Genomic DNA, 25,388 nt, shown 5'->3' on the forward strand with positions numbered 1-25,388 from the left:
CATCAAGTTGAGGAGCAACTCAGCTTGCACTTGAAAGCAGTGCACATGAAATTGCTGTGCAAGGTACTGAAAATGCCTAAAAAGAGCTTTGAGGTGTGTGGGAGCCGATGGCCCTCCAGATGTTGCCGGAGAGACTCCCACCAGCCCAAGCCAGCCTGGCCAGGGATCAGGGAGGAGGAGAGTTGCAGTCAAGTAGAAACCAGAAGGCCACAGGTGCCCCATGCCCTGCTTTAGTGTCCCCTACAAGAAAAACAGGGAAGTGGTAATGGGATAAATTGGAAAATCTAAAAGTATGATTAGGTGAAGACAAATTAAAGAACAAAAAATTGTGAAAGAGGGAAGGAATTTGCTGAATTAGTTAACTTGAACTAGAATACAAAAAAGGGAGGTGTGAGGAAGTCGAGGAAATAAGCAAATGAAAGATTATGATACGGAACTTGGATGTGTTTTCTCTTTTTTCTTTTTATTAGGCTATTTTGATGTATTGTTCTTTTTTCTTTTTCTTTTCTTATTTTTGATGTATTGTTTGTAAAAAAATTTCATTGTGTCTGTTTTTCTTTACATTTTTTTTCTGTAACCAAAAACTTTTAATAAATATCTTTTTAAAAAAAGAAAAGAAAAACAGGGAAGTTGTACCGATACATGACCATCGTGCAGTCAGAAGCAGGGTGGGCGACTACCAATTTTAGTTTCTTTTACGTTCCAGTTTTTCCCCATCTTGAAACTAGTTTTCCACATTGCCACCGCAATCTACAATTTTTAAAAAAGAAATCCTTCAGAATATTTGTCAGCATTTTGCTGCAAATTTGCCCCAATAAGCACATTGATTAAAACACTTATTTTCTGCAAGCAATTTCTCCTAATGCATTTTTGTATACATCGTTTGGGTGGAGACACGCATTGCAAAATTTGGAGCAGTGCAAATTTCAAAGGATAGCTGTGCTTTGGTTTGCGGCTTGGTTTGAGATTTGCAACTCAGGTAGTTTATCCTTAAATGCAATCAAAACCACATTTCTCCCTACTGAGCACATATTGTTTGCCTTGATTTCATTGAAATCAGCTTAGCTTTGGCCAAGCTGTAGCCAAAGTTTTGTTGGTCTACTTACTAAGATCCCGACACCCAACTGTCAGAAGAAGCCAGTCCTGTTTAACCATCCATGCACTGGTGGAACATGTAGACCCTGCCACCTATGGGTATCTCTGCAAAACAATTCTACAGAGGTTTTGGACAATCCTTCAAGTTGCGTGTTTATTTCTGTTACAAAGGAAAGGCCCAAAGGGGTCTTATGAAGTAGAAACAAAATCTTTGTCTGTATGGAGCCACTACAAGTAAACAGGATGTCCTGTCCCAGAAAAGAGCTGCAAGATGAAAGCCTTTAATTTTATTTTATTTTTAAATTGAAGCTTTTTTTTAAAAAAAGCATGCGACATAGATACCAAAGTAGAAGATGGCCGCAGAAAAGGTTCTATTAAGAAAAAGAAAATGGTAGCCATGGCTGCTTATGGAATGATGAATCAACGCTATAGAATTGCAACAGGGCAAGAGAAGTATGGCATTCAGAAGAGACTTAAAATTAAGTTGGAATAAAAAGGCCATGCAACACTCCTAGGGGTCACATGTATGCTGCCCTGACTTCCATGATGGAAGTAAGGCAGAATATATATCTAAACAAAGCACCAATTTCAAGTATTGCTTTTAGTTGTCAGAAAAGACATGTCACAACAAACATAGTTCACACAAGTTCTGCAAGCAGGGGGCAGGAACTATGTTTTTTTCTATTGCATTCTTTTACAGGGACAAGAAGGTCATAGAATCATAGAATCATAGAATCATAGAGTTGGAAGAGACCACAAGGGCCATCGAGTCCAACCCCCTGCCAAGCAGGAAACACCATCAGAGCACTCCTGACATATGGTTGTCAAGCCTCCGCTTAAAGACCTCCAAAGAAGGAGACTCCACCACACTCCTTGGCAGCAAATTCCACTGTCGAACAGCTCTTACTGTCAGGAAGTTCTTCCTAATGTTTAGGTGGAATCTTCTTTCTTGTAGTTTGGATCCATTGCTCCGTGTCCGCTTCTCTGGAGCAGCAGAAAACAACCTTTCTCCCTCCTCTATGTGACATCCTTTTATATATTTGAACATGGCTATCATATCCCCCCTTAACCTCCTCTTCTCCAGGCTAAACATGCCCAGCTCCCTTAGCCGTTCCTCATAAGGCATCGTTTCCAGGCCATTTTGGTTGCCCTCCTCTGGACACGTTCCAGTTTGTCAGTGTCCTTCTTGAACTGTGGTGCCCAGAACTGGACACAGTACTCCAGGTGAGGTCTGACCAGAGCAGAATACAGTGGCACTATAACTTCCCTTGATCTAGATGCTATACTCCTATTGATGCAGCCCAGAATTGCATTGGCTTTTTTAGCTGCCGCGTCACACTGTTGGCTCATGTCAAGTTTGTGGTCAACCAAGACCCCTAGATCCTTTTCACATGTACTGCTCTCAATCATAGAATTGGAGAGATGGAAGGAACCCCAAGGATGATCTAATCCAGTACAGGAATCTCAACTAAAGTACCCATAACAGATGGCCACCCAGTCTCCTCTTTTCCATGCTAAACATACCCAAATCCCTCAACTGTTCCTCGTCAGACTTGGTTTCCAGACCATTGATTATCTTGGTCCTCCCCCTCTGTACCCATTCCAGCTTATCAATATCCTTCTTAAATTGTAGCGCCCAGAACTGGACACAGTATTCCAGGTGTGATCTGACCTGGAATACAGTGGTACTATTACTTCCCTTGATTGGGAAACTAGACTTCTGTTGATGCAGCTTAGAAGCGCATTAGCTTTTCTTTGCTGCTACATCACACTGTTGACACATGTTAAGCTTGTGTCCTAGGTTCGATCTCTGACATTTCCAGGAAGAACCAGGAACGCTGACGAGCCACTGTCAGGCAGTGTGGACTGTGCTGAGCCGGTTGCAGCAATGGACTGACTCAGTATAAGGTGGCTTCCTCTGTCTCTAAAAGCAGAGCCTGGAAATGGCAATGAGAGAAGCAGAGTGACAAGGATGAAATCCTCCCATCTTGCTGGGAGGAAAACAAAAGGCAGTCTAAGAGGCAGCTGAATGGAGAAGCAGCAAAGGTCACAGAGCTGTGGTTCTCATGTTCTACTCCTTGGCGGCTGGATCATGTCTAGTAAACTATTCACCGTCCCGCAGTTGGAGCACCGTCCACGAAGAAGCCATCCCACTCACCCAGCTGCTTTGTGTCCATCTCCATTGAAGATGAAGAATGATCTGGGACCGACCTGACGCTGGAGCGTAGAAGAGAAAACCCTAACCAGCACCAAATTTGTGTGTTGTGGGCGAGGAGTAAATGTTTCCAGCTGAGCAAAGCTTGAAGCATTGACTGATGAATTATGCAGAATTGGCAAAACTGACGGCTAGACTGCGAGAAAAGGACACCAGTGACTTTGAAAAAGAGTGGGAACCTTTTATATTAGATTTGCAGAAACAAAAAAAAAGAACATTGATTCGACGGTAGGATTTAAATAAACTTTCACACCTTTATTGATAGAGAACAATTAATGTGATGAAGGAATGATATGGTGGACTGTAAAAAAACAGCAATATATAATAAGGAGGACAACAAATCAGAAATGGAAGCTGAGGGAAGTCCAAAGAGAGGGAGGGGGTGATGATGTGAAATATGTATGTTATTGATATGAGATGTTTGTAATGATAGAAAAGAAAATCAATAAAAAATTTGGGCCAGGTACTTGGAAGCACATCACGGGGGGGGGGGGGGTATGCTTGATAAAAGTGCAGAAGTATTACACCGGCTCAAACACTTGAACTTGATTGTGTACATTCTTACTCAGACTGTAGGTTTCAGTGAATGATATGGGATTAATCTAAGGTTACCAGATTTTTTTCAGTGAATCCGGGGTCATTTTTCAGTAGGAATGATAGAATTTTGTATGGGGACTGATTTGTAAATCCGGGGACTGTCCCCTTACCTTAATCTTGAGTCAGGGAATTGGCATTGCAGTTCCTTTAGTTTCCCTTCCCAAGTTAAGACAAATTAAGATATCATTTACATACACAGCAAAATGAGTAGACTATAACTTTCAGAGTAGTGTGGGAAATGCTCCCCCACATCAAGAAAATCAACCTGCCTGTAACTACCAAGAGAAATAACTAAGTTCTGGCGCAGATCCTTCCTTGCAATGTTCTTTTCCAGGGTTTTTTTTGCTGTTGCTGCAAAATAGCTAGAATTACTCTTGCATCACCTCGAAAGACTGGTTGAATTGGATGGAGGCAGTGGGTTTTTATCACGCTGCATGTGTTAACTGACTTACAAATGGCAGGATGTCTGGATCATCAACATAACTGGCTGAGTGTGTGTGAATATAACACCTGAACTTTTCTACATTTCATTTCCTTTCGATGTCACAGCTTACAATTCACCCCTTCCCTGCCCATGCAATCTCTCTCTCTCTATTACACCAACTCAGTATAACAATTCATGCATCCGACAAAATGGATTGTAGCTGACAACAGATTTTGCTATCATGAATTCCTTAGTCACTGCTTCAAGGCTCTCTTTTGTTTTTTCCTGGAGGTGCTTAAAATTTTACAGGGGACACACAGGGTGCTGCCGCCACCTGGTGGAAGCAGTGTGACACGAACACTTGAAATGTGGGTAAGCAGAGATAGCATTATGGTCTGGAGCTGAAAGCTGTGGAAACAAGATAGGATTGATGCCGAATGCAAATAGCAACTGGAAGAAGCAGAGATGGACTCCTTTCACAGAACCAAGTTAATCTACCCGCTATCCCACTTGTTAAGGGACGTGGGTGGCACTGTGGGTTAAATCACAGAGGCCAGGATTTGCCAGTCAGAAGGTAGGCAGTTCGAATCCCCGTGACGGGGTGAGCTCCCATTGCTCAGTCCCTGCTCCTGCCAACCTAGCAGTTCAAAAGCACGTCAAAGTGCAAGTAGATAAATAGGTACCTCTCTGGTGGGAAGGTAAATGGTGTTTCCGTGCGCTGCTCTGGTTCGCCAGAAGCGGCTTAGTTATGCTGGCCACATGACCCGGAAGCTGTACGCCGGCTCCCTCGGCCAATAAAGCGAGATGAACGCCACAACCCCAGAGTCAGCCACGACAGGACCTAAAAGGTAAAGGGGTCCCTTTACCTTTACCCCACTTGTTCCTTCTTGTTGTCTTTTTTAAAAAAAACCTGCATTATTTTCTAGTTCTAGTGTGGCTATTTCAGTTTTGGCTAACGTAATGTGCTCCAATTGCTTTAGATGGCAACTCCACCAGCCCCAACTAGCACAATTGGTGGAGGCTGCCTGCACCATGAGGGGCAGACGGGGAAAGCAATGCAGATATTCTGGATATTCCATATCTGGAAACATCATCACTGCACCCTGGGCACCTTGACTGGGTCAGGGTCCCACAACAGGGTGTGGGTGCCATCGCCGCTGCAGCTCCAAGAAGGGCAAGTTTATGAAACCAGGGAAAGTCGTCCTTGTCTTTGCTGGGCGTTACTCCAGACACAAAGCTGTTATTGTTAAGAATACTGATGATGGCACCTCTGACCACCCCTACAGCCACGCTCTGGTGGCCGGCATCAATCGCTACCCACGCAAAGTGACAGCAAGCATGGGCAAGAAGATTGCCAAGCCTTCCAAGATCAAGTCCTTTGTGAAGATCTACAATTACAGCCATTTGATGCCTACCAGGTACTCCGCTGATACTCCCCTTGACCAGACTGCTGTCAACAAGGATGTCTGTAGGGACCCTGCGCTGAAACATAAAGCCCGGCAGGAGGCCAGAGTGAAATTCGAGGAGATATACAAGACAGGCAAGAACAAGTGGTTTTTCCAGAAGCTCAGATTCTGAGTGGCATGCATTTGCACCAATAAATATTTTTTGTGGGAAAGAACAATGGGGGGGGGGGGAGCGATCCAGGCATCTTTTGAATGCAGACGGGAGAAGTATTAACCATCCTGAACAGGTAAGGCGGTCAATTTCACTTTCACTGTCAACACGGTAAACAAAACCCGATCAATATGGCTTTCCCTACAAATGATGGGTCATCATTACACACCTTCATGGCAACTGAGCCCACAATGGTTTTTGACAAGAGTTATAAGGTACAACATTTGCAGCCATTGCATCAGGGAAGGTTTTCGTGGCACTATGACTTGGGAGAAGCCTCCCCACAAAATCATGAGCTTTGACATGCTGTGCATCAGGGCACACTTCCCCATGCCCACATATAATAGTTGAGTTGGAAGCGACAGCAAGAGTCATCTGAGTCCCACCCACTGAGTCCACCTCCTCCTGAGGGATTTCGTTCCACTGTCAAACAGCTCTGATGTTTAGCTGGAATCTCACTTTTTGTAACTTGAAGCCATTGGTTCGAGTCCTACCCTCCAGAGCGGGAGAAAACATCCAGCACTGCAGTGCAGAGGGTTGGTCAGCAGGAAATGTACCTCACACAGGCCAAGAAAAGTGAGCCACCCGTTTTATGGAGGACGGGTCCCTGCTCTAAGGAGTTCTACCATCTGAAGTTCAGTGCAGGGGAAATAAGAGGAAGCAGAGGCAGCAAAATACAGGCGGCTGCTTCAGTAACCCCACTTAGACTCAGTTACAGCAGGGCCGCCTTTGCCAAGAGATATGCCATCTGCAGTGGGTGGGAGTTGTAGTCCAAAAACTATGGATTTCACCAGGTCAGGGAAGGATGCCATGGACGATGCCAAGGACTGGAGAAGGGGGCACGTCTGCAACCGGTGCTGGTAAGCTATGTCCCCTCCTCTTTCATCCTCTCTTTTATTGCAGAATAGTAAGGTAAATCACTGAGCCTCTTGGGCTTGCCAATCGGAAGGTTGGCAGTTCGAATCCCCACAACAGGGTGAGCTCCTGTTGCTCTGTCCCAGCTCCTGCCTACCTAGCAGTTTGAAAGCACGTCAAAGTGCAAGTAGATAGATACCGCTGCAGCTCTGGCTTCTGTCAGTGTTTTCCCGTTGCACCAGAAGTGGTTTAGTCCTGCTGGCAACATGACCCAGAAAGCTGTCTGTGGGCAAACGCCGGCTCCCTCAGTCTGAAAGTGAGATGAGTGCCACAACCCCATAGTCGCCTTTGACTGGACTTAACCGCCCAGGGGTCCTTTACCTTTTATTGCAGAATCTAAGCAACCAATTGCATGTTTCTCCCTCTGTGTGTACAAATACATAAAACACAGTCCCCAATGCTAACAAACTATGCCCAAACTTAAATATAAAACAAAAGCCGCAAGGAACAATGGCAGTGATTTAAAATTAAGACACGTAACTCCAGGGCTATGCGTTTTCAAAGTTTATTTTAAAACATTAAACTGAAGCTGAATAGAAACCACAGAAATTACATTTAGAACTTTTTGTTTAGCATTTGCTGAACAAGGGGGGGAAAGAAAACCCAAACCAGTAAAAAAAATTTAAAAATGGTTACAGTACAATTTAATAAAACTAATGAGAGGAAAGGGAAGGATACAAAAACAGGCTCACTCCTCAGTTTATACCCCCACAAAATTTCAAAACATTTGGGGTAAGTGCAGAACACTTGAAAGCAACTAGTCATGTTCAAAGGCTTAAAAAAAATCACACACATATACATGTGTATCTTTATATATGTATAAAGTGGCATGATATACAGTACAGCCATTGTGGTTTTAAACAAAACCAAGTTAAGAGAGAGAGAAAATGTCAGTTTTGTCTTCACTGGTATGTTTCTGTGACAGTAAGTCAAAAGGTGTGGGAGAGAAGCCGGAAGAAATAAGTCCTCAGGCAATTCCCACATTGACTCTTGTTAACAAAGGATCCAGGACCGAAGTTACAGCTAGGGTTGCCAACTGACCAGGAAAAGCAGCCTGGCCTATTCTTGTGCCTTTCCTTGCAGATCAGTGCCCAGAAAGCAGAACCACCATTTTGCAGCACGGGGACAAAGACAGTCACCTCCCAATTGTGGCTGCCATTGGTCTGCTAATGAAAAGCACAGCTACCATAGCTGGCTCATCCTAGATGGCAAATCCCAGAAGCAAATTTAACAGCACCAAAACACCTGATGCTGTGTGTGTGTGTGTGTGTGTGTGTGGTAGCAACATTCTTGCCAACTACTTCCAACGCTCTCTGGAGATGGAGCCCTTGTGGTGGAGAAATTCAGAGTATAAGAATCCTAACGTAAAATAGAAAAACAACAACATTGCATAGAGAGGACAGTGGTGTTGTTCTTGTTGTCGAAGACACTCAGCACCTAGAATGATCCTGAGGGAGTAGAGCAACCCCTCTTTAAACATTGAAAGGTGTAACGCTTTGCTTTCCTCATAGCTGCCTGCTTAAAAACTGGCCTTTTCTTCCTCTTTTTTGGTCCAAGTGCACCCAGAAGGGGCAGGTTTCTGCTATAAATAAATAAATAAAAGCCCACACCGCCACATCTTCCTATGCAGGACGTCAAAAGCAAAACTTCACCCAGTTGGGCGAGAGGAGAGTCGCCTCGTTTACAGAGGAAAAACTGAAGTCTAGTGAAGCCAAGCCATCTCCCCAATCCCACCGCCAAACTCTCATCTGACAACTGCATGTCAATCAAGAATGAAAAAAGTCTAGGTTCTAGGAGATCCCAGCTCTCACTTCCATGGTCCCATCAAGTTTCCCATACACTTTAGAGGTTATGGGAGCTTAAGCCATGGGTTGCCAATGAAGCGCCCTTGAGATCTCCCCCTGCAAGAGCCTCTGAGCCTCCCTACTTGATGCCCCCCTAGATCATTGGGTGATAAGGGTGGTTAAAAGTACATAGAGCTGAAACAGGAAGTTGGAAGAGTGGCTCTTTCCCACTTTCTTTTCAGCACTGAGCACTTCTTAAGGCTGAGATTAATTCTACTGGGTCGCTTTTTAATCGGATCCCTTGGAAAAGCAAAGTGTGTCTCTGCGTCTTCTCTCTCTTGGGCAAGCTCAAAAATAAAGATTAGCAGCAGAGATTCTTTCTTGTTCTAGCAGATAACATTCCAGGAATCAAACTCTGCAGTCCTGCAACTAGCTGTGCATAGCAATTTCTCTCTCACACACACATAAATGGCTAAGATCCAAGAAGCTCCCTCAAACGCGGCCCTCCAGATGTTTTGAGACTACAATTCCCATCATCCCTGACCATTGGTCCTGCTAGCTAGGGATTGTGGGAGTTGTAGGCCAAAAACATTTGGAGGGCCAAGTTTGAGGAAGCCTGCTCTAGAGGTTTCCAAAGGCTCTCACATGCCCCATAGACTCCTTTCAAACAGCAAGCTCCCAATGTGGCTCAGGGTCTGCTCAAGACACAAGTTCAAACTGGGTTAGACTTAAGGATTTTGGGGTCCTGGCCAGCCATTAGTTAAAACAGGGTGGGGAAAGCCCTGAATTACAGTTCCCATCATCCATGATGATTAGAACCATTGGCTGGGGCTAATGGGAGTTGGAGTCCAACAACATATGGACACTGGTTTCCCATCCAAGTTACAGATTAATCGTGAGTAACAGAAATGGGAAATATCTAAGGTGAAGAAAAGGGGAACCCAGCTGATTTAATATTGCAGGCAATTCAAAGAGAGCACAATGAATTGTAGCCTGAAAATTCAGGAAATGTATGAGATAAATGGTTGTAAGGAGTTGAAATCCAAGCCTCCTAGCTATTAATCCTCATGGGAGGTCCTGGAAAAGAAAGATCTTGCCTGATATTCAAAGCCTTGCTAAGGATGGCAGAGAGTCTGTACGCTCTCCTGAAACGCTGGCTGAGAGCAGGCAAGAACAGTGTAAGTTAACACTGGCTTGTATCCATGTGGCCTTTTAAGAAGTATTTTTTGCATGTGAATCACATAAGCTTGCCTCCAGTTCATGAGTACCACACGGAAACTTATGCATGGACACATTTCACACAACCAAAACTATCCCACAGTATCTCTGCTACAATCTGACACACAGCATTATGCGAAATGGTCCTATGACTGTCAACCTTCCATGCTGAAGTAGGAACTTGAACTGCAGGCTAAAGCTGTGTCAAAAGAGAGCAGCTCAACTTCTTTCTCATGGCTGGGTCAGTCACTGCGACATTGATTACTGCAAAATGTAGGTAGTATTCTTCCCCTTTGTGAACACACACAATGCTCATCCTAACAGGGGATAAAGAGCAGAGGCTTTCTAAATAGTGTTTAGCACCAAGAATTTCAAGACATGCACGAATTCAAGCCAAGTGAAACTGGCTCCCCATCTGCTTACAGTAAGTGGCCCGCCAGGAGTTTCAACACTGCCATTTCTGCACATCCAGGCAGGCAGAAAAACAAAAACAGGCAGCTTGTTGAGTGAGGTGTGCTGTTGGCTTGGTAGGTCACAAGCTGTATGGCCCAGGTGAATCTAGGCGCCACCAATTGCCTGGGCTAAGGAGTAATGTGGAAGCTTTAATTATTCTTGGAAATCGTACCCTGAGCACACACACACAAACACCTTTCCATGAACATGCAATCTGCGGCTTGGGAAATTCTGGGCCTCCCTCTCCTTCCATCACTGCTAAGCTGGTCACACCCGAGGCACTAAACGAAAATATGTTTCCAGTGGTATTTAACACGGAATAGGGGACAACAGAGGAGAATCGAACTCCTCAGATCGGCATACGTGGATGAACGCCAAGTTCGTACACTGAACCCTTCTTTTTTCTTTTTCTTTTAATAAGCAAAAATGAACTCAAAATGGAGTCAGCTAACATTAACATACAGGATACAAAACACTACACTTATTTCCAGGACAGCACACACACGAAAAAATAAATTCACAGCCAAGTCTTGATTCAATTTCCTTTTTTTTTTTAACGATTACAATGCAGTCTTGAACACTGGACGCAGAGAGTCCAACATGCTATATACATTTCACATTGTGGAGATGTTTGTGTGCTTGACAAGGTTCTTGGTTCACAATTGTTTTTTTTAATAAAAAAAGTGCTGTGACAATGTCATGGGGGGGGTTTTGGGGGGGGGAGGAGAAGGGGAGGAACATGACCAAATAAAGCAGACAAGCAGATGGCCACAGATGCACTGGGGGGGGGGGGGAGGGAAAGAGAAAGAAAATCAAAAGGAGAGTCTTTACCACTCCAGTTTCCCATTCCGATGTCTCACTGCCTCGTTTAGATTCTGATCAGGCAGTACTAGATATCGGTCTTCCTCCCTCTCCAGGATTTCAGAAACTAAATCAAAGGGCGATGGTTCTGAAATGATTTGAGAGTCGCTGAGGAAATCAGCCAGGACACATTCCAAGCAATATGGTCTTGAGATTGTTCCCCCACCCCACCCCCATCACATTACTTAAAAACTCATACAAATTAGGACAGAGAAAAAATAAAGTTTTTTTTGTGGTTTCACTTGCTATACCAAAGATATTTAAGAGCCCCAACAGGCACCAAAGCCAGCTAAAAGATAAAACCGGCCAGTCAGCAATTTGCAATTAAGTCTGTTCGGAAGCTGGCCTGGAGGGCAGGGTGGGGGTGGAACAAATGATGCAGAGAACTCCTGAGAAGCCGATTCCACAGACATGCTGCAACCACAGATGGTTTGGGATTGCACAAGAGAGTGCACAGAGTCACCTCACTTGCAGGTCACCACTGTGTGCACTTCTCCTCGTGCCAGTGCAAATGCCCCCACACGCAAGCTTCTTTTTCAGAAGTAGGTCCACTTAAACTAGCCTTGGAAAATCCCCACGTGCTGTTGGTGTCACTCAGGAATCCATATTGGTGTTGTTCTTTTCGTTTTTTTAAAAAAGAGGTTCAATTAAAAACCAAGTTGAGTCTTGCCCACGTTAAGATATACACCAAGGTCCTGCATTGCATGCAACGAGGCAGTTAGATGCTGCGACTCTACGGAAGTTGGAAAAAAAGTCACGTCAAGTCCAGAGTCCCCCAATCGAATCCACACAGTAGAGACCTTGCAGCTTTGCCTTATAGCATCACTTTTCCCCAAATGGTCTCCTTCCAGAAATCCAATGGAAGATACTAAGCACATCTCCATTTGGCAATTCATGATCCAGCAGTGTACCCGGTTGCTCCTTCCTCTTCAGAGCGTAAGTTGCAGCTACACCTTGGACGAAGGCAATTTCTATAGTGGTTACTGTAATGTTATTGTTGGTCCCTTGGTTAGCATCAGTATGGACAGACAGCATTTACTGGAGCATCTGCAGGGGGTTGGGCTACTTGACCCTTGGGGTCCTTTCCAAATCTACAGTTCTATGATTTCATACTCTGTGAATCTCTTCCTTTCTACACTAGTGAGCATGGGGTGGGAGAGACCTTGTTTGAAGGTGTGCCTTTCTCAAGGCATTAAAAATCATGACTAGGCTACCCAGGGTGCTATTTGGGGGCTGCTTCTACAGTATAATCTGAAAACTGTTCCATAAATTTAAGATGTTTTAAGTGTACACCTACATTTTTTTTTGTTTTAGAAGCATGAACAAACAAGGTGTTTCAAAACCATGTACCTAAGCAGAATGAGGATTAACTCCCAACTGAGTGTGCACTCAATGTGGGTTTGCTGCTTTGCAATGTGCAGTATGGTCCTTAGAGTGGGAAAAGAGAACAGTTTTGGAGCTAGCCAAATGGAAAGTAATTATCAAGAGGTTGCCGGATGGCAGGGAGGACATAAACATTTAGTCTTTAACTTTTTAGACCCCTCTCCTATTAGTATTGGGTAGCATATGACCAAAATCTATACCAAGGGGTAAATTTAAAGGCTTACTACGCTGTTCATATACACGCAAATCTTTTTGACAACTGACTGAAGACTGTTTCAATCTTTTCTTTCTATCCTTCTGCAGGCAGCACCCAAAGACCCCATGGTCCTCTAGCATCCTCCACTTTCTCAGTAAGCAGATTGCAAAAGAGTCACACCCTTGTAGGAAGTAACCTGTTTCCAAGGAGAAGGCATACAAACCTTCCCCTGAAAGCAGCCCTTTGCTAATGGAAGAGATACGGGTTATCAAGTGCGTGAACAGCTCAGCTGATTAGAGCGTGGTGCTACAAACATCAAGGCTGCAGGTTTGATCCATATGGGGCAGCTGCATGTTCCTGCATTGCAGGAGATTGGACTAGATGATCCTCAAGGTCCCTTTCAACTCTACAATTCTATCATTCTATGTCTGGAGGAGTTCTCCTCCAATACTGTCCTAGGTGATGGGACAAACTCACTGTGGCTTCTACGTGAACTTAAATGAGGACCCCCCAAGTTCTGACAAAGGTGCCACGCAAAAAAGTGATCTGGTATCCCAGCTAACATTGGGAGGTATTTTACCCTGTCTCTAGTCACTTGTTGAGAGATAAGTTACACAGAAATGAAAAATCAAAGTATTAAGTACGTAAAGGCCTTCCCTGTCCAGTATTTCCTGTTGTCACCCCCCCACCCCTGGTCCCCCATGGTTTTTTATCAAATAGAGCACCTTCAATGCAGCAGCTGTGGGACTGGTGCAGGCATCCCTGAACTTTGATCTCTCTCAATCTGCCGTTGATCTTTGTTGCCAGCACACATCATTTTAAGAGGCAACTGGAATGTGGTTTGTGCAGCCAATATGAGAGATTAGCATGGCGGGCCAAAGAGGGTGGTGGGAGAAAAAGCAAATATCAAACCTGTTCTGACATTCACAGTATTTTTGCTCCCCAATTCTGGGATACAGGAGCAGCATAAATCTGTAGATTGTGGAGCTCTCCCAAAGATCTGTATCTGAATCCAACGCTTCTAGGGTCTTGCATGTCCCAATGCTCAGAACAAGCAGTAAGTCCATCTTGCCACAGGGGAACATTTGCACCGAACCTGGCTGGCACTCTTAGTTGCGCTTTTATCATGTTACACTCGTGCCATGCGGCCAACAGCAGAGATAAGATGCTTCTCTCCCCCGTCTAATGCTCCTTAAGCATTGTCCTGAAATATTTTGGCACCAGAAGGAATGCTGGCTCCAGTTTCATGTCTGTACATCAGTGTCAAAGAACTTCTGCTGATTGCTATTAGAAAGTCTAGTGGCAAAGTAGAGTGGGAAAATTCAGCACAGCCGATGTGAGCTCATCCATGCATGTGGGTGCATGCATAGCGTGTGGGGAGTGAGGATACAGCAGTTGGCAAGGGAAGCCCCCTGCTTCTCCCCAGGTGTTTGCACCTAGGTCTAAAGAGAGGGAGAGAGAAGTAAACTTGTACTGGAAGAGGATGATTGAATCAGCAGGCCTTCTCATTCTAACACGGAAGGAAGAGGTGGCCTCCCAGATTTGTCGATCCTGGAATGAAGAGACGCTTCTCTAGAGTAGCGCAGAGATGAGAGATATGCAGTAGAAGCTGAGTGCACGTGAACTTTACGACAGTGTGCGCATTAAATATGGCTTCCTCGGATGAGTATGTCGCATCCATAGTACTTCTGTAGGATGATCCACTTTTTCTAGGCTTGACTCACGACACCATTTTCGTCCTCAATGAATTAGACAGAGGCCTGGCAGAAAAGGTGGCAAGCGGTTTGCAATTTCCTGATCGGCGGTCAACAAAAGCTGATCCGACACATAGCAGGGCAACACGGGTGAACTGGCAAATCTCCTGCAGGTGTGCACAGGACCTTGCTTCTCTGTCCACTCCTGCACACACAGGTGCAAGTAAGCATAGCCTTAATCAGTAATAAGCTTCCACCTAGCTTTGCCCCAAGTGCACTCCAAAGGGGTGGAGAAGCAAGAAAAGCAACTGAGCTGGATTCAGGACAGAAAAAAAGCAGGGCTGTTCTGCGAGGACAACACAGGATGGCAGCAGTTGGCACGTTTTGTTCCTTTTTTTTTTTAAACATAGACCACATTCTAGTTTTTAATGCACACTGCCAGAGTCTGGCCGAGGCTGGTTGGTGGCGAGGTATTTGGCTCTCATGCTGGAGGTGTACTGGAGAAAGAGAAAAAAACACAAAGAAGATAGTAGATCAATTCAGAGTAATCGGCAAGACCTTAAGACTCAAGTATTGCTTGATACATCCCCTTGTATTAAGATTTGAAGTTAAATATCAAATGGTTAATCATCCTTTTCGACGCCTTAACAAAAGGTTCACCTAGGCTTCTGACAGATGCCAGAACCAAAACTCCTGGGTGTAGAAGATATATGCATAACAAATCCCATGATTTTTTGAAGGAAAGCCTCGGCAGTTAAGCTGGTATAAAAACAAACCTACATTTGGGATTTAGACATGAGTGATACGCCTATTTACAAAATACTTGCAGTGCTCAATCCAAGTGCTCCCTGATTAAACAGTGAGGAGGAAAAGAGGAGAAAAAGCAGAGATTTGGCTCACCAGATTTCCTCTTTCGATCATGCAAAGAAAGGAAGAGATGAGTGGCAATATATAGATACATTGCTATATCTATATTTTTTACTATGAAAGAAAAAAATGGAAAATTTAAGGGCAGCATATGTGTTGCAAATGGAGGGCTGCCCAGGAACCCATGCCGGGAGGTATAAAACAGGGTCAGGTCTTCTAGAGGCATTGCTACAATCACTGGCACAAGGTGGGAAAGAGGAGCTAGTGAGGGGGACACAATCCTACCTTTCTGTCATATAATGCAACAAAACACATTGGTAAGAAGCCGATTATGCATGCATATATATATATATATATATATATATATATATATATATATATGCATTTGTTATGCACACTTGAACCAGCACATAATAAAAATAACCCAACATAAAAACCAACAGTCCAAACATTGATACAGTCCACCCTACAAATCCATCCATCCATCCATCCATCCATCCAGGAGCCAGCTAAAACACAGCAGAGCACCCCTTCAGCTGCAGGGCCATGCCTTTAAAAGTGACATTTTCACTTGCCAATGGAAGAACGACAAGGAGGAAGGAACCCAGGCAGATATGCCAAAGGATGGTCTGAGGACACAAGATGTAGCACCCTGAGCTCCCTACTCTGGCAGCTGGTAGTTCTGGGTCTGGGTTGGTACCTGGGCAGTAGACCACTGGAAATCCTTTGCATGCTGCTTTGAGTTCCAAGGTGGAAGAAAGGCACAATATAAATGAAATAAAGTAAAAATAAAAGTGTCTCCCGAGTCAACTTGGTGTTATCCCAGAGTCACTGTTTTACTCCTTGGCAGTGATCAAATCAACTTAGCTTGCTGAAACCAAGCATGGTGATGGACTCAAGTTAAAATCCAATGCTCAAAAACACAAGATCAAATATTGCTGAGTGAAATGAGGCTTACATCTGAGTAAACATGGATAGGATTCGGCTATTAAGTGTGGTTTCTCAACACAGGCCTAGAAATATTGCTGTCTCTTCAAGTCTTTGTGGCTGGAGCTTCAACTACAACACTTCCACGCAGGATGTTGGAACACCTGCCTCAATGGGATTAACACCTGTTTTTACTGGAAAGACAGATGTTCTTCTGGGACAGGTTAATGCTCAGCTATAAATGTCAACCAGATCCTGTTCTCAAGGTTGTTGCAGTAGCTCCAGAAGTACCCCTTGCTGGGCAATAGGCAACGCAGAGATGATAAAACAGGCAAGGTCGCTTATGATGTAAAGTTTCGCTCTCTCTCTTTCTTTCTTTTTAAAAAAGAACAGTGTGAAATCTTAGGGTGTACTAAGAGGTACAGAGCAAGTTTACACAGAGAGCAAGGCAGACACCTCTACATGGGGAAGAGAACATTGATTCTGTAAAGCAGAGCAGGTATTAGGATAAGAGAGGCAAAGTTAGTGATTCAATGGCATTCCTGATGCCAGCTCAATTTCCCATACATACCCATGGACATCTTTCACTGCAGTTGACTTATGGACAGCCAACCCGACCTTTCAAATTTAATTAGATAAATACCTCCCGGTTAATATCTGTGCTGTTCCCACTGAGATAGATTCCTTTGATTCCCATCTTTCTAAAGAAAAGTTACATCCTACAGACAAAAATATTACTCTCAAAGTTCTCTTGAAAGGAGAATCAAACCTTACATTTATTATGCTTTTATCACACCCTTTCCCCACGGAGCTCAGTGTCTGTGTACATTATTCTTTCATCCTCTCAACCAACCCTTTCAGGTTCGGCTGAAATACAGTGCCTGCTCCCCCACCCCCAAATACCCAATGGCCTTTAGGTCTACACCATTTCACACTCACATATACAGCGCAAAGTCATCGTGGCTCAGCAAATGATTGTCTCACAGATGAACAACAAAACAGTGTTTGTTCCTCTAAAGCTTGGTTTGCTACCCAACTACTCTTGCCTTGTGCCTGTGTAGCTTGGTGAGCATATGGGGTGGAGTGGCCAAACAAACCATAGTTAAACAAGGCTGGTGGGTTCAAACAAGATACCAAACCATAGTTAAAACATGCCATAGTGCACAACTCAACCTGCCACCATGGTTTGCTGCTGGGTTCAGACATTCAAACACACCACACTTTGGCTAAACCAACCATGGCTTAAAGTTATGAGCATGTGGACCAGGTCTTTGGCTGTCTAGCTGAAGTTTAACTTGTGCAGGTCTACAAAACAGCACTACTCTATGGATCACCTCTCATTTTATTTATCAAGTTGGCTTGTTAAATTAACCAGAGTTGTTTTAAATGGAGATCTCTCCTTCGAACACAATGCTAAACTGGGATTCTGTAAAAGTGAAACAAACTCTGCCCCCAAGTCTTCCTCCTAGTTCAGTGGGAAGAGAAGGAGGAAACAGGAGAGAACCTGAGGCTTGGTTCAACTTTTATATATGATGGATTCGTTCACTTATGTAGGCAGTTAATATTTCTAAGAACTAGTCTATTTTATTTTATTTTATTTTATTATACCCACACTGTGAATTTTATTTTATTATACCCACACTGTGAATGTGGGTAGCTTCAATATCTTGCAACTGCCATAAATATTTTGCTGATAACCTTTGGCCCCTTCTCAGCAACTGAATTTAAGACAAAATATTCATGTCCAGTTTTTTTTTAGCATGAGTCAGCCTGATTGGTGCTGATGTTCTGGTCAACATGTACACATTTTGGGCTACTGGAACATGTATCCTATCCTCACTAAAATTTTCACCTGGGAGGGCACAGTCTGCTAAATACATTTTAGGGACTTTGCTGATCTTTGGAACAATCCCAACCAAAACCTGCGCCCACATGTTCCAAGGAGACACTTCTACACAAGGTGACAGTTCCACTTCTCTCTCCCTCTCCCCACCAATCAAGATCTTGAGCAGGAAAATGTCTAGCCCCAACCTGTCTGCATTAGCTGCAACATACATTTTTTTTTAATTAAAAAAAGCAGTTTTACTCAGAATTAAATATAAGAGCTTTCCCTTGACCCCCCCCCCAAAAAAAACATTTTCAAGATGTGTTGGGAACAAGATTAGTTGTTGCAGCTGCTTCCTGTATGTGGTGTTTCTTCCAATTGTTTCTTGCTGTGTAAAATGTTAAGCAGCTCTTTCCCTCTGCTGGTCCTACCTCGGAGGAATTTTTTCCTTAGAAAGCAAAAGGGGGGAAAAACAGCAGAACTACGAAGGACAGCTGAACTGGTCCTTAGTGGAAATTCAAAGTTTTTCTCCAGCAGAACAACACAATTATTACAACACGTCCTTAATCTAAATCAAGTTTTGGGGTGGGGAAGAAGGATGACAGGCATTTTATAGAGGCCTACCACTTAGGGAGGGCAGTCTCTGCCACCCACATTCAAAATTCATGTATTCTCTCTAGTTAACTATTGTTAGAAACCATTCCAGGCCTACAGAGTAAGTTATGCATACAAAAAGGAACAAACATTTTTGCTTCAAACATAAAGAGGGTGAGTGTTTCGCCTGCGCTGATAAACTTGCAGTACTGACCATGCAATTTAGCCTTGTTTATGGTCCCACCAGAAAGTTCTATGCCCCCCTCCCCCCAATGTAAAATGGTACCCCTGATTATATTCATTTCTTTGAGGACTTTATATACCGCTTAATTTATCGTAAGCATTCAGTGTAACATTTATTTTGTTTTTTAAAGTTCAGATAGTGCTCTAATTTCATGAAGTATATTCTGAGCTGTAAAACTATCCTGGGGTTGGGGGTGGGGGGAATTGCCTGAAATACAAAGTAGGTAATACAGAACATTAAAAAAACACAATGCAATGGGCAACTGCATACACCCATGAGAATTAGGAATGCTGCATCCTGGGCTTGGTTGCCCAAGCAAGGCCAATGCAAGACTGCTTACAAGAGAGGAAGATGCAGTGGCATTCTGGAGAGTACAAGCAACATGCATTGAATGATGCACACACCCATTCATGCGCTTGATAAAGAGTGCGCCGAGCCAAGGCTGTTTCCTTGACAGGCCAGCCATCTCGAGAGACCCACAAGCATTTGCCAAAGCAGAGCAAGCCAATGACAAGGAGGTGGCAAGAATGAAGACCAGGCAAGTGACACCGGAGAATGGAAGCCAGCGCAGCACAAAAGCCTCAGCAGGAATGGGTGATGTGGAGGCGTAACAGCTTGATGTATACAAACAGGTCTAGGAACAGGATGCAGACTGTGGCTAGTGGGCTGTGCTAACCAACCAACCAGGGAAACAAAAGAAGAACCTGCATCAGGGCAGGCACTTTTTCCAGGGCAGACGTCTTTCAGTTTGCTTCAGTAGATAAAGAGTGCAGGTTGGTTGGGCTTGTTTTAAAGGGATAAACTGCACAGGATTAAGCTCTCCCCAAATATCTGCCTCTAGGATTCAAAACTACACATGGCTCTCAAGAAGCTACTTTGTACTTAAGTCAGACCATTGGTCCATGTGGCCCAGGGCTGGCTACCTGCTACTGCCCGCCAATACCTGAGATCTCAGGCAAAGGCTCTTCCAGCCACACCTACTCACAATGCTTTTGTTATGAATATAAGGAAGCTTTATACAGAGTCACACCACTGATCCATCTAGCTCGGTATTATACATTTGAGTGGAAGCAGCTCCCCAGAATTTCCAGCAGGAGCATTTCACTGTCCTACCTAGAGATGCTAGGAATTGAGCAATGCACATGCTCTAACTTTGAACTACAGCCACTGTAGTCCCCTGTCCCCCCAGCTAGGATGCTAGGAATTGAATCTGGACCCTTTGGCATATAAAGATGGTGCTCTTATCACCAAACTATGCTTATTCCCCTTTAAGATTCTACAGAAGTTGTTTTTTGATGGATTCTTGCCACTTAGCATCTTAGGAAGAAGAAAGCACCACATGGCAACTGTGTTTACTTGTAATTGATTAAGAAAACTCTATGGCTAATTTGTCAAAGCCAGAGGGGAACCCATTTTTAAACAGGAACCAGAGTAGCGTTCTTCCTGTCAAACCTTGCCTGCAAACATTTCTAATAGAAAGATTGTACGTGCAACACAGCTAGGAAGCTCTTTTGAAACATGCAATGGGCAGAATTTAAGTGCTCTGGATTATAGATTTGTTAGGAGAAGCTTTAGTAGCTGTTCTATGCTGGTGGCATTCTTTTTTTTAATAAAAAAAATGTGTGTTCCACAGCATCAGCTGCGATACCAAGAGATTCACTGAGGAAAGACAAATAGGCATTTCATTAAGAAAGATGCCCATGTTAGCTAAACTGGGCTCTTCTCATGTTTTCAGTTTCAGACACTTGGCAGCATCCAAACTCGAGGCCTAGTTAGAGAGGAGGAGATTCCTCTCCATTACAAAACTCCTGCTAATCTGTTCATCTCCAAGAGGTGTGACCGACTGCCATGAAGACCACAGGAAGCTTTGCCAAGGAAAGATGTTGATGTTGCTCCATTACTAAGCACCAGGGCAGGCCTAGCTAGCGTAAACCCTGGGCAGGAAAAGGATAGGGTGGGAAGTGCAGGGAGAAGGAATGTGAATACTTTGGCACTGGCCTGGGGAAATAAGTGCAAGGGATGGCAGGGTGTGGGTGGGAGTTCAGCGAGAAGGACCTTATTTCAGTACCTGTTCCGATTTTGCGGGCGCTGTTACCAGTACGTCCGAGCACTGTCCGAGGGCTTAAGCTGCCAGCTCATATGGCTGCTACTGTCCATGGCAGCCAAATACAACTGTGATGATGCAGGAAAGAGAGAAAAAGAGAGAGTGCAGCCTCAACGTGCATGAAAAACACAGTGCAAGCAAGTGAAACGCTGGGGTGTGTATGTCAATGACAGGGAAGGCTCTACTGTCCTATGGGAATAGACTCTGGAGCAAGGAGGAGGAGGAGGAAACAAGGGAAGGTATGACCAAGGGGACAAAAAGAATAGACAAACAATGAAGAAGACGACTCCAGTTCTAGGAGTAGGTTTCCTTGGTTTCCACAACAGAAGCGGAGACAAAATAGTATGAGTATGGACTACGCAACATCATCTTAAAGACTTCTTAGGCGCCTCCTATTTACAGATTTCTTACTCCTAAATTGTGGACAAAGCTGAGTAAAAGGCATTTCCTATGGTTGTGGATTTGAGCCTTAGCTGGAAAAGGCCAATGGGCCGCATGGCTCATGGGGAGGACTCACATCCCATCCTCAAAGATTCTGCCTTCTCTTTCCCATCTGAAAGTAATTCATTGCATAGATAACTGCTGGCAAGAAGATGTCTCTGTTCCCCCCACAACTCAAAAAGCAGGAACCCACCTGAAGTCACTCCTTCTTGTACTAAAAGTATCAGTTCAGATGCATGTAGGGACATTTTCGCTTTCCTTCTTTCATTGGGACAGTGTTATTCAGTCTTCTCAAAAAGTTCAGGTAGGAGATGAAGGATATTCTGCCCATCCCACATCTTCAACAGCGCTCCCACCACACCTGTCTGAAGTCCCCCATCTCCCTCTCCCAAGAAATGCAATTAGGACCACTGCTAGTGACAAGGGACATTTCTTAATTAGAGAATGAAGACTCCTTTTGCCAAAGAGTAAGAGCTTTGCAGCAAGCAAAACTATGGTTTGGCTGAATTCTACAGGCGACTAAGATGATCAGGCTTAGCATGCAGTATTAGGGAGTTATAGTGTTTGCAGCTACAGGTCCCACCACCACACTCCCAGTCAGAACAGTAATCAGTTCCAAGAATAGATGTTTATATTTCCTCTGAAACGGTAACACCATGGCTGAGAAAATTGTTCTCTGAAACAATATACAAAAAAAGAAAAGGGGGGAAAGGCTAAAAAGGAGAATTCTGAAGTTTGTTGCTGAGAGCTGGTCAAGGTAATCAACTAGGGCTGGTAGCACAGACTATCACAATTTGTTCTTTTAAAATTCTCATTGCTTTTATTGTATATTTCAGGGTGTATTTGCTTTCAGGAATGGCTAAAGGCACTCCCACAAGACAAGTTCAGACATCATAAGAGTGCATCTTCTTAAAAAGAAGGAAAAAAGATGGATTTATGTCATTCATATCTCAATTGGGTGCTAAAGCACACTATCAACTCACCAGTGCAAAGGCTGATATACTGCAGGTTATTACAAGCTTGAAACCAAAGAAACTAAGCAGTGAATGAAACAAAGCTGAGCCTGAAACAGCTTCCAGGTCAATCAAAACCTTTCATGAAAGACATTTCCCTATTCTGAAAGTTTGATACAAAAAAATGAAAAAATTACCAATATTGAAACAGAAGACAAACCCCCTAAACACCTGTATATCTTAAAGGCAGATTTTGGAGAAGGATTCAGTGTTAATGTCAAAACACAGTTTCCACTACAAGCTCAAGAGATACTATGGTGATATATCTGCAGACTTACTAGCAGAATACATTTGCAGAATTCTTCTAAAGGTTCACATCTGTGACAACAATCCTCATGTTCTAAGCAACATGCATGTCTTTTTTCCTATATGAAAAGGAACCTAGACATTTTAGCAGGAGACAAGCTGTGTTAATGTGTATGGGTGCAGGAAGAGCTCATGTTTCTGTTCTAAATAGATGCTTATTCATGAAGCAGTATATAGGAGCTGACTACACATATTTCCAAAGCAGATTTCTGTCTTACCCTTCAAAGCAGTAATTAAAACAGACTTACAGAGGGAGGTGGAGACTCCCGGCCAATCAAAGGTGTGTTCTCACATCGGGGGTTCTGAAAATTTGCATTCTGGCTCCTGAGGGGAAGGCAAGAAAAAGTAAAGCGTGAAAAGGTCATTCACTTTCTGGTTTACAGTATTTGTGGAAGTCAAAAATAAGGTGGCTGCATTCATTCTTGGAATTGTATACACAGAATGTAATCTGTGAACTGAGCCTTAACAGGCAACTGCTGCTCAACAGCAGATTAGGCTGGCGGATGTTATTTCCTTGGTTCAGGAGGCAGGCAAGAGATGTACCACTCCCATGAAGAGTCCTAGCCCTGTGGTTATGTCCAAAGATGCGCATCATCTGCCAGCCCAAAACACGGCCAAAACCTGCGCATTATTCTGAGTTGTCTCTAGGCAAAGAATTATCTCATATTCCATATTATTAAAGCTTGTGGAAGATGTTCCATTCGTTCCATTACAGAGACAATGGTGGAAATACATTAAGACAGGGGTGGTGAGGCCTTTTTCAGTCCAAGGGGTGGCAAAAGGGGGAAGGACAACAAATGCAATGTGTCTTTGTACTACAGGCTACTTTCTTAACATATTCACACTCCTGCTTATAGCCCCCATCCAGAGAAGCGAGAGGCAAAAACACTCAGCGTGCAAAGCAGGGCCAGGGAGGAGGGTGGCCTGGGGTGAGTTCTGGGGAACCAGAAAGTGAGGCTTGAGAGGCCACATTTGCCCTGGGCCTGAGGTTTCCCACTCCTGTTTTGAACACACAGCATCTCTAGTGGCAAGTGTTTCCAATCTTTAAGTACCACTGAGTCATTTCCCATTAAGCTCTGCAAATATCAGTTTATCCACTTGCGATACAGAAAGATATAAATAACTTGGCTTGCAGTTGCAGTCACATACAACTCCCTTTTTGGTTCTCCAGTAGTAAGTAACTGCTGCCTTCAACTGTATCCATACATTATCTCTTAAACCAAACACCAGGATCCACTCAGGTACAGAGAGCTGCAGAACAGAGCCTCCCTCCTTCCCTCCCTGTTCATCCTCCCACTGCGAATATGTGAAACTGCCAGACCACAGGCCCATTCAAGGACAGTACTACTGACTGACCGTGGCCCGCCCTGGGTTTCAGGAACAGTCCTGCTACCCAGCTAACACTTTTCAGTGGAGATGTCCCTGTGGATGCACATAACCCACTCTATGCACTGAGCCCCATCTACTCACATGTACTCTGTGACGGGAGCATTGCTGACTGTGTGCGCCGCTGCTGGGATGCTGGTCTCGCTTCCATAGCTGCTCCCACAGCTGTAAAGACTAGGCATGTGCACCCTGTACAAGTTGTCGTGCGTTTGCCTGTTCCCTTGAGCAGTCGATTCATCCTCTCCATCATCATCTGAACTCCTGCAGACGGGAGGAAAGTTTCTCTTCAGGGCTGCTGCAGAGCAAACCAGACCAAGCACGTGGTGTTGCTTCTCCTCCCCCCCCCCTCTTTTCCCTGCTTCTGAGTAGTACAGCAACAGCTTCCTTCTCACAGCAACCACCTCCCCCCAGAGAACAGAATGACTCAGACCTCCCACAACTGCAGCCTGGGCTTTCAAAGCCTGTCACATTTCTTCCCACAGAGCCTGCCAAATAACTCAGAACCAACAAAGCAGTCTTCCAGGAGCTGGTGCAGGATAGCTGGGGCTGATGGGAATTGCAGTCCAAAACAGCTGGAAGGCATCAGGCTGGAATACAGGGTGGCAATGAACACAGCCACTGGATGCATAACTAATCTAAGAGGCCAGTATAATATTAAGACTGTGGGGGTAAGGAGGCAGCCACACATACACAGTTATGTTAGGAGATTGCCACATTCTGTCAGTACAGTGGTGCCCCGCAAGACGAATGCCTCGCAAGACGTAAAACCCGCTAGACGAAAGGGTTTTCCATTTTTCAATGAGCTTCGCAGGACGAATTTCTCTATGGGCTTGCTTCGCAAGACGAAAATGTCTTGTGATTCTTGTGATTTTTTTTGCTCCCCACCCCCTTTTTCTAAGGCACTAAACTGCTAATAGCCTTTTAGCAGCTAATCCGCTAATCCCTTAAACCTTTAATAGCCGCTAAACCGCTAATAGCGCTAATCCGCTAGGGTTGCTTTGCAAGACGAAAAAACCGCTAGACGAAGAGACTCGCGGAACGGATTCTTTTCGTCTTGCAAGGCACCACTGTATTATTAACCAGTACTGAAGAATCTCGGGGATGTTTTATATAAAGACAGGCCAACTTCTAGCTTACAGGATCTATTTTGTGTTTGTTTACTACAATGTCTACTAACTGGAACCTGGGCAAAAATAGTGGTTGTGGCAGAGACAGACGTCAAATGGTGG

At 44.2% G+C, this 25,388-nt stretch overlaps 2 protein-coding genes and 1 long non-coding RNA gene across 4 annotated transcripts in view; 2 read left to right on the top strand and 1 right to left on the bottom strand.

The window, feature by feature from the left end:
• The first annotated feature begins 5,457 nt into the window (after positions 1-5,457).
• Positions 5,458-5,941, top strand: LOC310664778 (large ribosomal subunit protein eL27-like). Its single transcript, XM_083414327.1, has one exon. The coding sequence runs from the start codon at positions 5,514-5,516 to the stop codon at positions 5,907-5,909; it is 396 nt and encodes a 131-aa protein (XP_083270453.1). The 5' UTR covers positions 5,458-5,513; the 3' UTR covers positions 5,910-5,941.
• Positions 5,942-6,867: 926 nt separating this feature from the next.
• Positions 6,868-10,989, top strand: LOC310664559. Its single transcript, XR_014504944.1, has 2 exons — positions 6,868-8,691; positions 8,963-10,989. It is a non-coding gene; the product is annotated as an uncharacterized lncRNA (long non-coding RNA).
• A 48-nt stretch (positions 10,990-11,037) lies between these two features.
• Positions 11,038-25,388, bottom strand: part of TTYH3 (tweety family member 3) — an 80,798-nt gene continuing 66,447 nt past the window's right edge. The window contains exons 12-15 of one of the 2 annotated variants that reach the window (XM_083413574.1): positions 24,244-24,420; positions 23,022-23,097; positions 20,978-21,081; positions 11,038-14,949 (exon numbers count right to left, since the gene is read on the bottom strand). In XM_083413574.1, the coding sequence (XP_083269700.1) occupies positions 21,001-21,081; positions 23,022-23,097; positions 24,244-24,420 (334 nt within the window). In that variant the 3' untranslated portion in view covers positions 11,038-14,949; positions 20,978-21,000. The remainder of the gene's footprint in view (positions 14,950-20,977; positions 21,082-23,021; positions 23,098-24,243; positions 24,421-25,388) is intronic. The other variant, XM_083413575.1, reaches the window with a different exon arrangement.

The sequence above is a fragment of the Podarcis tiliguerta genome (assembly GCF_965153285.1).
Source record: "Podarcis tiliguerta genome assembly, chromosome: 14".
NCBI lineage: Eukaryota > Metazoa > Chordata > Lepidosauria > Squamata > Lacertidae > Podarcis > Podarcis tiliguerta.